This window comes from Rhinopithecus roxellana, chromosome 7 (genome assembly GCF_007565055.1).
Source record: "Rhinopithecus roxellana isolate Shanxi Qingling chromosome 7, ASM756505v1, whole genome shotgun sequence".
Lineage (NCBI taxonomy): Eukaryota > Metazoa > Chordata > Mammalia > Primates > Cercopithecidae > Rhinopithecus > Rhinopithecus roxellana.
In genome coordinates, this window is record NC_044555.1 from 92,387,043 (window position 1) to 92,401,846 (window position 14,804).

The 14,804-nt window shown below is 42.1% G+C and overlaps 1 protein-coding gene across 1 annotated transcript in view; it reads left to right on the top strand.

Moving 5' to 3' along the window:
* The window catches only part of IL13RA1 (interleukin 13 receptor subunit alpha 1), a 66,287-nt gene that overhangs the window by 13,477 nt on the left and 38,006 nt on the right, over positions 1–14,804 (top strand). Inside the window, exons 3-4 of the mRNA XM_010365536.2 lie at positions 5,871–6,009; positions 8,117–8,237. Of these exons, the coding sequence (XP_010363838.2) occupies positions 5,871–6,009; positions 8,117–8,237 (260 nt within the window). The remainder of the gene's footprint in view (positions 1–5,870; positions 6,010–8,116; positions 8,238–14,804) is intronic.

Genomic DNA, 14,804 nt, shown 5'->3' on the forward strand with positions numbered 1-14,804 from the left:
TTGTTCCTGTGTTCCTGTCTGTAGCTGTATCGCCTTGTATCTATATAACACTTAATTTTTCAGGGAATTTTTACATTTACCATCTTGCTAATCACATGGACAAATAGATATACAAGCACTGTGTGGCGTAAAAGTAAATGGCCATATGGAAAGTGAAAAAGTAAGGTGTCAGTGGCAGGTGTGTTTGAATAGAGGGTTCCATAATGCCTGAGGAAAAAGGAGGAAGACTTTCAAGATTTCTAGTCAACTGATATAAGTGAATTTTTGTTAATAGGTTTGGATAATTTCAGGTTCTTTATGATAATCTTATTCAACTGTTTTTTTTTTTTTTTGTTAATGTTTTTATACCTTCTTTCAGTGTGTATGTGTTTGTTGCAGGGTGGCGACGGCGAGGGGGTTGGGTGTTTGGGGTTGAATTTGTCCAGGATTTTGAGTAGGCGGAATGAGAAGTTATTAGCAACAGTGCTTTGCATTGGTGAATTGTAGAAGCACCAAGTTCAGGCAGCTTTGGTGGCAGGAAGAGTCAGGAGAACTAGCTTCTGGTTGGCACTGTCACTCTTAACTGACTCTATAGCCTGGGATAAATTGCTTAACCTCTCCGAGCCTTTGTTTCCTTATGTATAAAGTATGGCTTTACTCGCTTCCCTGGCTTGCTGGGACACAGAAAATAATGTATATAAAAGTTTAATAGTCAGGATGGAACATGCTCTTCCTCTGGAGGGAAATTTGCTATCTGCCTTCCTCTCCCTTGGCTTGCTGAGGTATTACTTATGGCTTAGGCGTTAATTGATAAAGAATTGAGGCTTGTCAGAAGTATTTGCATTTTAAAAGAGGTCTTCTAAATGTGGAAGCCAATGATACTACCAGCAGTGAGACTGGAGTTCATCTTTACTTTACATACTGTTGGCTTCCTCTTGTTCCTCCTAAGGAAGGGCCTTAGGCATTTGGAGTCTTAGTGGTGATTTTTGGTAATTGAGCCTTGAGAAATTCAGAGAGAGAGACCCTAAATGCCTCTGGATGTAAACCCTATAATCACCCAAGTGTCTAACTGAAACCCTGAGGAGAGGTTGCTTTTCAGGTCCCTTTTTCTTAAGTTGTCTAGGATCAATCAGGTGCCAGGCTGGTATTCTAGCCTAGAAATCGGGCTATTTCCTTAGTGTATGTACAGAAATTTAGAGTTAAATGTAATTTTAGGAGACAGTAGAATCAGATAGAATTGTGCTTGAAATTTTATCTCTTCCCCTTTCAAGCTGTTTGATTTTGGGCAAATCACTTAACCTCTCTGAGCTCCCATTTTCTTGTTTGTAAAATATGGGGTTGTTGGGGGCAGGGTGGGTAATAATAGTACCTACTGAATATGGATGGCATGTGCATTAAAGGAGATGAGGTTTGTAATGCACCTGATGCAGAGTTAGTGCTAGGTAATTGTTAGCTTTTATTATTGTTACTGTTGTTAGGTTGAGCCATGTGAAATTACCACTTTTATGGATCAAAATGGTTAAATGTTGTCAGTATTATTTGGTTCAGCCTAATATTATCATTTAATCTTGTTTCTTCCATTTTACCCCTGAAGAAACCAGATAGAGACCAGAAAGGGTGACCTCTGCCTAAGGCCAGCTCATTTATTTTAGCCATTTGACAGCATTGATGGCCATCAGTCCTACAGTTGTGATAAACACGGATTATTCCTTCCAATCAGTGATAGGAGATATCCTGTCTGGACCTTTTTCAAGTTTATCATCCTGAGGCTGAAAATGAATGGCAGAAGTAATTTTCCTCTCCTCTTTCTGTCCTTTGGATACAGCATTAGCATCATTGGGCCAAACTGAGGTATATTTATCCCTGAAGCATATTGAAGTGATGGCATTATGATAGTTCGTACATTAGGGGGCTTAGGAAAGTGTTCAAAGGTCCCAAGTTGCTAAATGAGATAAACTCTTGAGGTCATTTTCAATCTTAAGATTGGAGGCTCATCAAGTTGAGAGATAGGGATTTGCAGAGGATCTCTGAAAAAGAAAAGATTAGTGTAAGTGGCTGCCCTCCACCATTTTTTAAGTAATGTCTAATAGTTCTTCAGCTGGCAAGTAGAAGGAGGATCTGGCATCAGATTTTAGATATCTTTCATCACTAAGAAATGGGCAAGTCCCATTAGGCAAATCAAAAAGCCAGGCATCCAAATAGGAAGATGCTGAAGCTAATTCCCTTTCGTTTTGAGAAAGGAATTCTGGAGTTGAGAGAGGTGCAGTCCAGCCAAGTGAACATTGGTCTGGGGAGATCAGTTCAGGACTCTTGCCTTGGTTTTTGATAAATTTTAAAAGGGAACCAGATTCCCTGCAGGGTGGAGCATAACGTCATACAGCAGCTACCAGTGGGAATGATTCACCAAAGCCAAAAGTCACGTGGGAGCCATCACACATACCTCATCAAGATTTGATGGAAGGGCTGAGCGTGGTAGCTCACGCCTGTAATCCCAGCACTTTGGGAGGCCGAGTTGCGCGGATCACCTGAGGTCAGGAGTTCAAGACCAGCCTGGCCAACATGGTGAAACTCCCTCTCTACTAAAAATACAAAAGTTAGCCGGGCGTGGTGGTGTGCACCTGTAATCCCAACTACTTGAGAGGCCAAGGCAGGAGAATCGCTTGAACCCAGGAGGCAGTGGTTACAGTGAGCCGAGATCATGCCACTGTACTCTAGCCTGGGCAACAGAGCAAGACTCTGTCTCAAAAAAAAAAAAATCTAATGGAAGGAATTTAGGAATTTAGTTTCTTGTGTGATACAGAGAGGTATGCTTGACTTGGCAGTTGTTAATAATCTGGGTTCCTACTATATTAGTGCCAGTTTAACCTTGAACTTTGAAAGAAAATAAAAAAAATTATTATTTGAAAATAATAATTCCCTCTACTGTCCCTTTTCTGTGTTATTATTCATATGCCTAAAGCATAAGGTTCAGATTTAGATACTAAGGCATTTTTTAATTTTTTATGTTATTTTATTTTGAAATGGAGTCTGCTCTGTTGCCCAGGCTGGAGTGTAGTGGTATGGTCTCAGCTCACTGCAACCTCTGTCTCCTGAGTTCAAGCAATTCTTGTGCCTTAGCCTCCCAAATAGCTGGAACTACAGGTGCATGCCACCACGACCAGCTAATTTTTTTGTATTTTTAGTAGAGACAGGGTTTTGCCATGTTGGCCAGGCTGGTCTCAAACTCCTGACCTTAGGTGATCCTGACCTCAGGTGACATTGGGCCCCCAAAGTGCTGGGATTACAGGTGTGACCCCCACGCCTGGCCACTAAGGCATTTTTTAAATTAAAAATTCGGTTGTGATAATTTTTGTGTATGAAAACTCCGTAACCCTCTAACTGGAACAGTGTCCATTATAATATGAAAACTGGGATTATTTTCATGATGATTCTAATTTGACTATATTTGACTGTACAGTCTAATTTGACCTTTGACTGTGCATTTTCCCCTGGTGTCTTCAAAGGGCAAATATAGCTTCCAAACAAGAATTGCCATGAATCCTTGGATAAAGATGGCTTTTTCAGAGATATATAGGACTTGTGCTTAGTAAAATTGTGAGGTCGGTAAAATTTGTATTCGAAGCTTTCCTGCCACCATTACCATGATCCTGGAGGCAGGTCTTCAGCTTCACATACTCGGAAACCTCATTTCCTCAGCACACATGCATCTCTCAAGGGCTACTTTTTTACTTTGTTGTGAAAATGGTAATGATAATGGTGAAGCATTCTAGGAAGATTTCTGTTAGCATAACTGGTGCATTTCATCCCTGTCAGCAGAGCCTATATAGGAGGCCAAATATTAAGTAGGTTTCTTGGTGAGGAATCAGAAGTTAGTTGTAAAAATGTGCTTGTCTAAGAATAGCTGAAGGCCCTACTGAGGGTAAACAGCTTTGCCAGTGGGACAGAAAAATTCAATGTCCACATTCCTGTATCACCCCCTTTTTCTTCCCTGTCAGGATTTTGCTCACAGACATTTCTTTTTCTGTTCTTCCAGGGCTGACCAACTCCCTTTTCAGAGTGCTGCCTTGACTGGACCTAAGAGCTATTCTGGTTCTATGAAGTGATTTTGTTTTTGTGTCCTTGCTATGATTTATTCATTGTTGACTTGCTAGTTACTTCTCAGAGGCCATCCATATGTCCTGGTTTTGGGGATATCTCACAGTTGCCCTCATGCTCAGCTGGTAGCAGGCATGTGACATGGCAGAATAGCTCCTCACGGTAGTAGATAGAACTAACTGTGGCAAATTTTCCCCTTGATGGCCATCAACATGTAGATGAAATAGTATCTCTGACTTGAGTCAGAAACTATTGCAAAACAGGAAACGCTCTCCTTGGAGCTCTGATTAAAAGCAGTTCCATTCTTTTTTTTTTTTTTTTTTTGAGACGGAGTCTCGCTCTGTTGCCCAGGCTGGAGTGCAGTGGCCGGATCTCAGCTCACTGCAAGCTCCGCCTCCCGGGTTTACGCCATTCTCCTGCCTCAGCCTCCCGAGTAGCTGGGACTACAGGCACCCGCCACCTCGCCCGGCTAGTTTTTTGTATTTTTTAGTAGAGACGGGGTTTCACCGTGTTAGCCAGGATGGTCTCGATCTCCTGACCTCGTGATCCGCCCGTCTCAGCCTCCCAAAGTGCTGGGATTACAGGCTTGAGCCACCGCGCCTGGCCTAGTTCCATTCTTAATTCTTCCAACTCTGTCAATTTGGGAAATGTTTGTTTCCCAGACAGCCCATTAATCTCATTATTCTAAGTCATAGTAACCAGACTGGTGATTTATGTCTCTATGATGTCTATAAATTGGCTTCCTATGGTTCCACAAAGCATATCTGCTTTTCGGAATGAGAATGTATATACTCAGCACATATAGCAGTGCTTGAAATTTATACATGTATATGAGGTAGTCAAAATAGTCAAACAGTAGACAAAGAGGTTTAATGAAAAGCCTCTCTTCAGCCCTCAGGTCCCCCTCCTTTACTTCCTTACCCAGAAGTAACCATGATTACTCAATTTTTATTTTTTGAAACAGGGTCTCGCTGCATTGTCCAGGCTAGAGTGCAATGCTGCAATCTTGGCTCACTGCAGCCTCCCCCTCCCGGGCTCAAGTGATCCTCCCACCTCAGCCCCATGAGTAACTGGGACTACAGGCATGAGCTACCATGCCTGGCCAATTTTTTTTTGTACAGATGGGGTTTTGCCATGTTGCCAAGGCTGGTCTCAAACTCCAGGGCTTAAGCGATCTGCCTGCCTAAGCCTCCCAAAGTACTGGGATTATAGGCATGAGCCACTGAGCCTGGCATGATTCCTGGATTCTTAAAGCATTCCTTTTTAACCTTAATTTTCATGGTACAGTGCATCTACTTCTAAGTGAATTTTGATAATCATACTGTGTTTCCTTTAGAATTGGCTTTAGAGAGTTGATATGTTAGCATTGTAGATTTATAGGTAAATTTCATGTTTATACCTTTAAAATGTGGGAAATTATTTTATCTACACCCGGGTTTCTCAGTGGTGACACTACTGACATTTGGTGAAGGGTTTGTTGTAGGAGGAGGGGGGCTGTCGTGTGCATTGTAGGATGTTTAGCAGCATCCTTGACCTCTGCTTACTAGACGCTGGTAACCTCCCCCTCCCAAGTTAGGACAATAAAAAATGTTCAGTATTACCAAATGTCCCTGAGAGTGGCAGGGAGAACAAAATCACCCCCAGTGGAGAATCACTGATCTATACCATTTGAGGACTTTTTTGATTAGAAAAACAAAAAACAAACAAACAAAAAACAACACATTTGGACATGTAATGTTTCATTATTTAAGTGTGTGTTTGCTGAAGCACTGCCTTTTACAATTTTCTAACCTTAGAAACTAGCTCCAGAAACTCGTCGTTCAAAAGAAGTGCCCCTGAATGAGAAGATTTGTCTGCAAGTGGGGTCCCAGTGTAGCACCAATGAAAGTGAGAAGCCTAGCATTTTGGTTGAAAAATGCATCTCGCCCCCTGAAGGTAACAACTGAAAGCACTATCTCTTGGTGTTTAGAGAATAAAATCCGAATACTCCAATGCTTTTGTGCATTGTTCATTAATTCATTCAATTCTCAAACATTTTCTGAGTCTAATAAGTGCCAGGCATTATACTAGGTGCTAGCAGCTCAGTGAAAATACGAGTATGTCTCTGCCTTGAGGAAGCTTACAAACAACTTGAATAACAATGCCTAATATTTATATAAAATTTAATAATTTTAAAAATGATATACACATGCACGTGTGTGCGTGTGCACACAAGCGCGTGCGCACACACACACACACCTCCCTTAGATTGAGACTCGCAAGCTTATCTTGGGAAGTGAGTAAGGCATGTATTATTACCCTGATCCATTTTATGAGGAAGAAAGGAATTGAGTGACTTGCTGTATGTCTTCACATTTCAGGCCCAGTGCTTTCAAAATGAAAAACAAAATACTGTCTTACCCATTATATGTGATAGTTAGTTTGATATGCAGGATATATTTGGGAAAAGGTGTTTAAAGAGAAAAATAGTATGCTGGCCTGGCTCCAATACAAGTCTAGACAAGATAATACAAGACAACCCTAGGAAAAGCTGTCAAGTAGTGAGGATGATCATTGTTCCCCAATCCCACCTCACCCAATGTCCTTCTGGCTCTTATGTTACATACAGGGAGTAGCATATACTGATTAAGAGCAGGGCTACCAGAAACCAACTGTCTAAGTCCTAGCTCTGCCAGCTATTAGCTGTGTAACCTTGGGTAAATTTCTTAGTCCCTCTGCACCTTAGTTTCCTCATCTGTAAACTGGGCATGATGATGGTATCTCTGGATGCAGTGGCTCATGCCTGTAATCCCAGCACTTTGGGAGGCCAGGGCAGGCGAATCACTAAGATCGGGAGTTTGAGACCAGCCTGGTCAACATGGAGAAAAAAATAATAATTAGCCAGGTGTGGTGGCGCACACTTGTAGTCCCAGCTACTCAGGAGGCTGAGGCAGGAAAATTGCTTGAACCCGGGAAGTGGAGGTTGCAGTGAGCCAGGATCGCACGACTCCACTCCGGTCTGGGTGATAGAACAAGTCTCTGTCTCAAAAATAATAATTATTATACTATACTATGACATAAAATGATTGATGATGGCTCAGTGTAGTACCCCTTCAAGGATCATGAGGGATAACAGATTTACATTTTAAACAGAAGTGTTTAATTTAAAGACATTATACCTTAACTAAAATGGCTTTGTGAAGATAGAGATTTTAGGTCAGAAAGATATTAGGGCTCTTAAAGTAAGAGGCAACTACTAAGAGTTAAGTTAGGCTTACCTTTCCCCAGAATTGCTTTAGGAGGAATGTTTGTTTATTTATTTATTTATTTAGAGACAGAGTCTCGTTCTGTCACCCAGGCTGGAGTGCAGTGGCAAGATCTTGGCTCACTGCAACCTCCACCCCCCTGGTTTAAGCAATTCTTGTGCCTCAGCCTCCCGAGTAGCAGGGACTACAGGTGTGTGCCACCACACCCGGCTATTTTTTGTATTTTTAGTAGAGACAGGGTTTCGCCAATTTGGCCAGGCTGTTGAACTCCTGACCTCAAATGATCCACCCTCGTTGGCCTTCCAAAATGCTGGGAATACAGGCGTGAGCAATCCTGCCTGGCTGAATGTTTATTAAAAAAAAAAAAAAAAAGTGTCAGTATTGACCAAAAGACAGAAAGTTAAATTGTACCTCAATAATTTTTTTAAAGACAGATGTATATATAAGGGTTGTTTGAATATCCACATTCATTTAGGAATTGTGTAGATATTGTCTATGATTGAAATAGTTTTTGATCTTTTATCTCTCCCTCCAGTTACGGATATTAGTTAGGGTCCCTCAGGGATAGGGAAGATGTTTTCTTTGTATCAGGAGGTAAGAGAGAAGGTTGTGAACAAATTACATTTGGGTTTCCTCCATCCTGGGTGACTTCTGGGTAAAATGGGGTGAGAGATGAAGAGTTTGCTTTCTGACAAAGCAGCATGAAGCACTCTCATCATCCCCCATGCTAAAGAGTGATTCACTACTTTGCATTACAAGGAAAGAAGGGTCTTAAACTCTTGGCCTGGATATTGTAGGTGATCCTGAGTCTGCTGTGACTGAGCTTCAATGCATTTGGCACAACCTGAGCTACATGAAGTGTTCTTGGCTCCCTGGAAGGAATACCAGCCCCGACACTAACTATACTCTCTACTATTGGTGAGTATGTACAGTACAATTACTGGAAGACTGATTGTGTTGGGAGCCTTTGGATCCAACCCAGTTAAAAAAAAGAACAGTCTATTTTTTTCTGCAAACCCAACAAGATGGACAATTTGCTTCAATGAAAAATGCATCTGCCTTTGGTGTCTACTTTTTAAATAAACTTTCTATTTTCAAGTATAGATCCTGTATATTACCAGAAAAAATGTACAGAGAGATCCCATATACCCTTCACTCAGTTTCTCCCAGTGGTAACATCTTGTGTAACTGTAGTACATTATCAAAACCGGAAAGTTGGCATTGGTACAATCCAAAAACCTCAATCCTATTTCAACAGTTTTACATGCACTTGTGTGTGTGTATATGTATAGCTGTATGCAGTTTTATCACATGTGAAGATATACAATGGTTCCATCACCATGAGGAGTTGTCCTTTTATAGCCACACTCACCTCCATCTTTTTTTTTTTTTTTTTTTTTAATTGAGACGGAGTCTCGCTCTGTCTCCCAGGCTGGAGTGCAGTGGTGCGATCTCAGCTCGCTGCAAGCTCCGCCTCCCGGGTTCATGCCATTCTTCTGCTTCAGCCTCCCAAGTAGCTGGGACTACAAGCACCCGCCACCATGCCTGGCTACATTTTTGTATTTTTAGTAGAGACAGGGTTTCACCGTGTTAGCCAGGATGGTCTTGATCTCTTGACCTTGTAATCCACCTGTCTCGGCCTCCCAAAGTGCTGGGATTACAGGAGTGAGCCACCGCGCCCAGCCTCACCTCCATCTTAAACCATCTCTCCTTGTACACCCCTCTCCCCCAATCCTGTAACCTCTGGCAACCACTAATCTGTTCTCCATCTCTTTAATTTTATTATTTCAAGAATGTTACTGAAATGGAATCCTATAGTACATAACCACTTAAGACTGGTTTAAAAAAAAAAAACAACTCAGCGTAATACCCTGGAGATCTGTACAAGTAGTTGTATATCAAGAGACCACTCCTTTTTATAGCTCAGTAGTATTCCATGATATGGACGTACGAGTTTTTTAAACCATTCATTCATTAAAGGATATCTCAGTTGTTTCCAGTGTTTTGCTATTATGAATAAAGCTACTGTAAATATTCACATACAGATTTTTATATGAACATAACTTTTCATTTCTCTGGAATAAATGCCCAAGAGTGCAATTGCTGGGTCATATAGTAATTGTGTATTTAGTTTTTTTAAAAAAATGCCAAACTATTTTCTAAAGAAGTTAGTTCACCTTACATTTCCACTAAAAATGTATGAGTTATTGATGTCTACTTTTAAAAAGGAAAGTGATATAATGTCTGGGGTCAACAAGTTGTTTGTTTGTTTGTTTATGTTTTTGAGATAGAGTCTTGCTCTGTCACCCAGGCTGGAGTGCAGTGGTGCGATCTCGGCTCACTACAACCTCTGCCTCCTGGGTTCAAGTGATTCTCCTGCCTCAGCCTCCCAAGCAGCTGAAATTACATGCATGTACCAGCATGCCTGGCTAATTTTTGTATTTTTAGTAGAAACAAGGTTTCAACATGTTGGCCAGGCTGGTCTCAGATCCCTGACCTCAAGTGATCTGCCCATTTCGGCCTCCCAAAGTGCTGGGATTACAGGTGTGAGCCACCACACCCAGCCTCAAAAAGTAGTTTAGCTTCCTGCAAAATAACTTTGATATTTTGATATTTGATACTTCAGTATTTGGTATTTGTGACTATATCTACTACAAAGTTTGTTAAATTTCTAAGTTAGTCTTCCATCATTCCCTTTAGCGCCTAGAATTATTAGCAATAGAACAAGGAAGAAAGATCAGGCTAATCCAATTTAATTCAGTAAACCTTTATTTTACTGAATAAAGGTTTTGTGGATAAACCACTGAATGCACAACAGAGACAAGAAACATATCTCTTCTCTCCTAAAGCTTAAACTATAGAGGAGAAGATAGTGCCTGATACAGTGACCTGCATTAAATTAAATAAGACAGTGTATGCTGAAGGCTGTTGCAGAGGGATAGATTCCTGTGGGAAGTTAGGTTGAAGCTTGGCTTGGTGGTCGAGGGGAGGTGGATGGGTGGATGGAGAGGGGACTGGGAGGCTTTGATGAAGGAGGCAGACTGCCCAGATGGGGAAGTTTCTCTGAGGCTGGCCTCTGAGGAAGAGCATTTTGAGAAATGGAGATATTTAATCATTGTGATATCAGGGTGGAGAAGGGGAGACCTAGCATAGGCAGTCTGCCTCCACATGGCCTTGTTCCCTGACTGTCATTTGTTAAGACTGCTTCTGAGAGAATGGAATGTGGAGGGCCATGTCCAAGACTTGTGAAGCTACTGGATAAACATGGCCTTTCATGCTAGAGTGTCTGCTTTGCCTGATGACATGATGGAAAGCATTTTTGGTACATTAAAACACTCATGGCTATACCATGGAATAGAATGCAAAACACACACACACACACACACACACACACACACACACACATACACACTCTCTCTCTCTCTCTCTCTCTCTCTCTCTCTCTCTTTTGGATGAAAACCTCCAAAGTTGCCCCAGGATTCACATCCGCACTCCTCCCTGGTGGAAGGATCCTCCTGGCAAAGTTGGGAAGTCCTGAAGGTGGAGCCAGAAGTTCTGTGTGGTTATATCTGAGGTCTGTTTCTTTTTTCCCCCCTGATGTAAATCTCATTTGAGGTTTTGTAGTTTCACCTGCTCACTCTTGATACCTGTTGTTTCTCCTTTACTTAAAACCCTTCAGTGGCTCCCTGGTGGCTTTAGGTTAAAGTCCAAACTCTCCAGCATGACAGACAAATCACTTTATGACCGACCTGGCCCCTGTCAGCCTCTCCAGACTCGGTTGCATCTGCCTCCACGCACCCCCGCCCCTCTTGCAGCCTACTGTTTGCCCACAGCAAACTTCTTTCAGTTCCTCAGACTGCTTTCTTCAAATACTCAAACAGAACACTAGATTTCAAACAGAATATTCAAACAGAATAGGGGAAACATTCTGCATCTTCTTGTAGCCTAGGCCTTTCCTTTTCACTTGGATGCTTCTTATTTGTCTTTATCCTTATTTCAGCCCAGACACCATTTCCTCTCCAGAAAGCCTTCCTTGACCTCTCAAGTCTAGACATGTGCTCCTTCCTCTTGTCCCACGGCACCTTGCAATTTCTTGTGTCATACTACCCAGCACATTGTGTTGTCATTTCCTGTTACTTGGTGGTAGCCTGCTACAGGCTTCAGTTTCTCTTGAGAGCAGGAGCTGTGTCTTGTTTCTCCTGGTGCCTAAAATTTAGTAGGTATTCTATAGACAAGTTGTGAATGTTTGGTAGGATCCAAAGCTAGAGAAGATTGCAGTGATGACTTACGAGGTATAAGCAACTGAGGAGTATTATCGTTCATGAATAAAAAGAGGGAAGGATTGAGTAGATCCAGATCCCTAAAGAATTGCTAAGAAGGGGCCAAAAAACTAAGTCTTACTAAGAAGGAGTAGCCTGGCTATTGATGCTGCAGTAAAGTTTAGGGAGAGCTGTTACACAAGCTTTTAAGATGTCTTGTGAGTTGGTAGCATCCATGTGTTTATTATGCTATTAACCCCTCTTGTTTTCCCTGGAGTCATTATTGGTAAAGCCGCAGGGAAAACCTTTAAAGAATCTATGTCTATATAAGGGGCTGGAAAAGAAGGGAAGAAGTCTTAAAACTGTATCTCATTCCATGGCAGACTGGGTAGGAAATTATCCCAGCTATTAGAATCAGGGTGCCACTGGAGGCAGATGGTGGACTAGTCCTTGGGGTTCTTCTAAGACAAAAATAGGGAAGTGCCTTGGGAATATAGTAGCGAAAACAGTCTCAATGCAAATTGTTAAAAGAATGTTTCCTCTGGGTGAATGAATTACAAAAAAAACTGGACTGACCAATTTGAAAAAGCATTCCTTTTCCTCTGGGCTGAAGCAGGCTGTCACCAAAGCTGAGAACAGATGGTACTTGGACTGGCTTTCAGCCCTCAGTTGATGTCTTTTTGCAGGGAAAAATCTGTGTAGCCACTAGAGGTGGCTCAAGCCACAATCCCAAGATAGTGGTGGGTCACTAGCATCCAAGGGAGGCAGGTATCAAGGATCCTACTTTTTTTGTGATAGGGTCTTGCTCTGTTGCCCAGGCTGAAGTACAGTTGGTGTGATCATTGCTCACTGCAGCTTCGACCTTCTAGGCCCAAGCCATTCCTCCATGTCAGCCTCCTGAGTAGCTGGGATCACAGGTGTATACCACCATACCCAGCTAATTTTTGTGTTTTTTGTAGAGATGGGGTTTTGCCATGTTGCCCAGATTGCTCTCAAACTCCTGGGCTCAAGCCTACCTCGGCCTCCCAAAGTGCTGGGATTACAGGCATGAGCCACCGCACCTGGCCTACTTCTTGTCATACACAGTCCCAGAGCTGGTCATCAGCAGGGGCTCTTTCTGTAAGTATAGTTCTGTGCCATCCAGTATAGGAGCCACTAGCTACATGTGGCTAGTTACGTTTTAATTTAAATTAATTAAAATTGAATCAAATTAAAACTTCAGTTGCATAGTCTTGCCAGCCACTTTTCACAAGTGATGAGTGGCTCTTGTATTGGACAGCACAGATCACAACCATTTCCATAATGCCAGAAAGTTCTGTTGGATGGTGCTGGTATAGGTTCTGAATCTTATACCCTTACCACCTCACAGCTTATTCTTTCTGGAGCCACACTGCTTGGGTTGAAATCCTGGCTCTCTTCCTTACTTTAGTGTGATTTTGGGTAAGTCCCTTCTCTCTCAGCCTTAGTTTTATAATCTGGGAAATGGAGATAGTAATAATAGTGCCTGCTTCTTAAGGTTGTTGTGAGGGCCAGTGTTTAGAGCCATGACTAGCTGCTAGCATATGTAAAGTAAGCACTCAATCCATGATAGCTCTTATTACCATTGGCTGGGCGCGGTGGCTCACTCCTGTAATCCCAGCACTTTGGGAGGCCGAGGCGGGTGGATCAGGAGATTGAGACCATCCTGGCTAACATGGTGAAACCCTGTCTCTACTAAAAATACAAAAAAGTTAGCCGAGTGTGTGGTGGTGGGCACCTGTAGTCCCAGCTACTTGGGAGGCTGAGGCAGGAGAATGGCGTGAACCTGGGAGGCGGAGCTTGCAGTGAGCCGAGATCACGCCACTGCACTCCAGCCTGGGTGACAGAGCAAGACTCCATCTCAAAAACAAAAAAACAAAAAAACTAATTATTATTGTTATTCATCTCCACTCCCTTGCAGATGCAGTCAGTACACAGTGCTGGCCTCTTCCCGTCTCACAGAATTGGTACCTAACCCATACTCCCTTCTTTCTTGCTCTCCTCTAGATAGATCCTTTCTAATCAAAACCACAAAAGAAAGGGAGTCAAGACACAGTGCTCATTAGCAAGCACCAGAAATGGTTGCTTATGCAGGTACCAGTATAAATCACATCAAACAAACTGCCAGAGACTGTTTTCCCTAACCCCCAACCAGAAAATATAGAGTCTCTCTTTGTAGGTTTTTTTTTTTTTGGAGACAGAGTCTCATTTTATCGCCCAGGCTGGAGTGCAGTGGTGCGATCTCGGCTCACTGCAGCCTCCGCCTCCCGAGTTCCAGTGATTCTCCTGAGTAGCTGGGATTACAGGCGCATGCCACCACACCTGGCTCATTTTTGTGTTTTCATTAGAAACAGGGTTTTACCATGTTGGCCAGGCTGGTCTTGAACTCCTGACCTCAAGTGATCCACCCGCCTGGGCCTCCTAAAGTGCTGGGATTACAGGCGTGACCCGTGACACCTGGCCTGGAGTCATTTTTTGAAATCAAAATAATTCATTGCAGCCCTAGGGCAATGACTTGTGTTCCTGCAGGGACATTCTGGCATTGAACAGACCCTGGCCTGAAGAGCTGCAGACTAGTCATACCAATGAATTTTAGGGAATTTTTTTTTACCACATTAATCATCTTCTGAGTTGGGAAAATAGTCTTTAATTTGTCAATTTCCTTCTCATAGCTGCAGTGTGACTCTGCAGATGAATTCAGTATATAAATTTTAACAGGGATCACCTGCTGTTTTAGATTAATGTTTCACAAGAATTCAAGAAATGTTATCTATTCAGAACCAGTATTTTCCCTTCTATAACTATTTCTAAATTACAACAAAATTGTTTTAAAATTTCATATCTGAGATCCATGAGCATATGCAGAATACTCAGGGTGCAGAAATGAAAAAGGGATCAAGAAGATTGTGCATTCGAGGAGTTCCTTTCATCATTAAACAACAGTTTTACACATGGCTTTCTTTAGTTATGTAAGAAAAATGTCATTAAATTTCTTCAGTTTCTGTTTTTGGCCGTGGGCGGGAAACATTACAGGACTGTCTGATCCAAAAACTAGTCATGACAATAACTTCATTTTTACAACACTGTTTTCTTCATAAACCACAGGGGGCTGCAACTAGGGGGAAAAGCTCATGTACTACCTTTTGAAGGAAAAAAGCATTTTCTATATTGAAACATTTCTTTGTGCAGCCTTTGAAGGAATAAATAC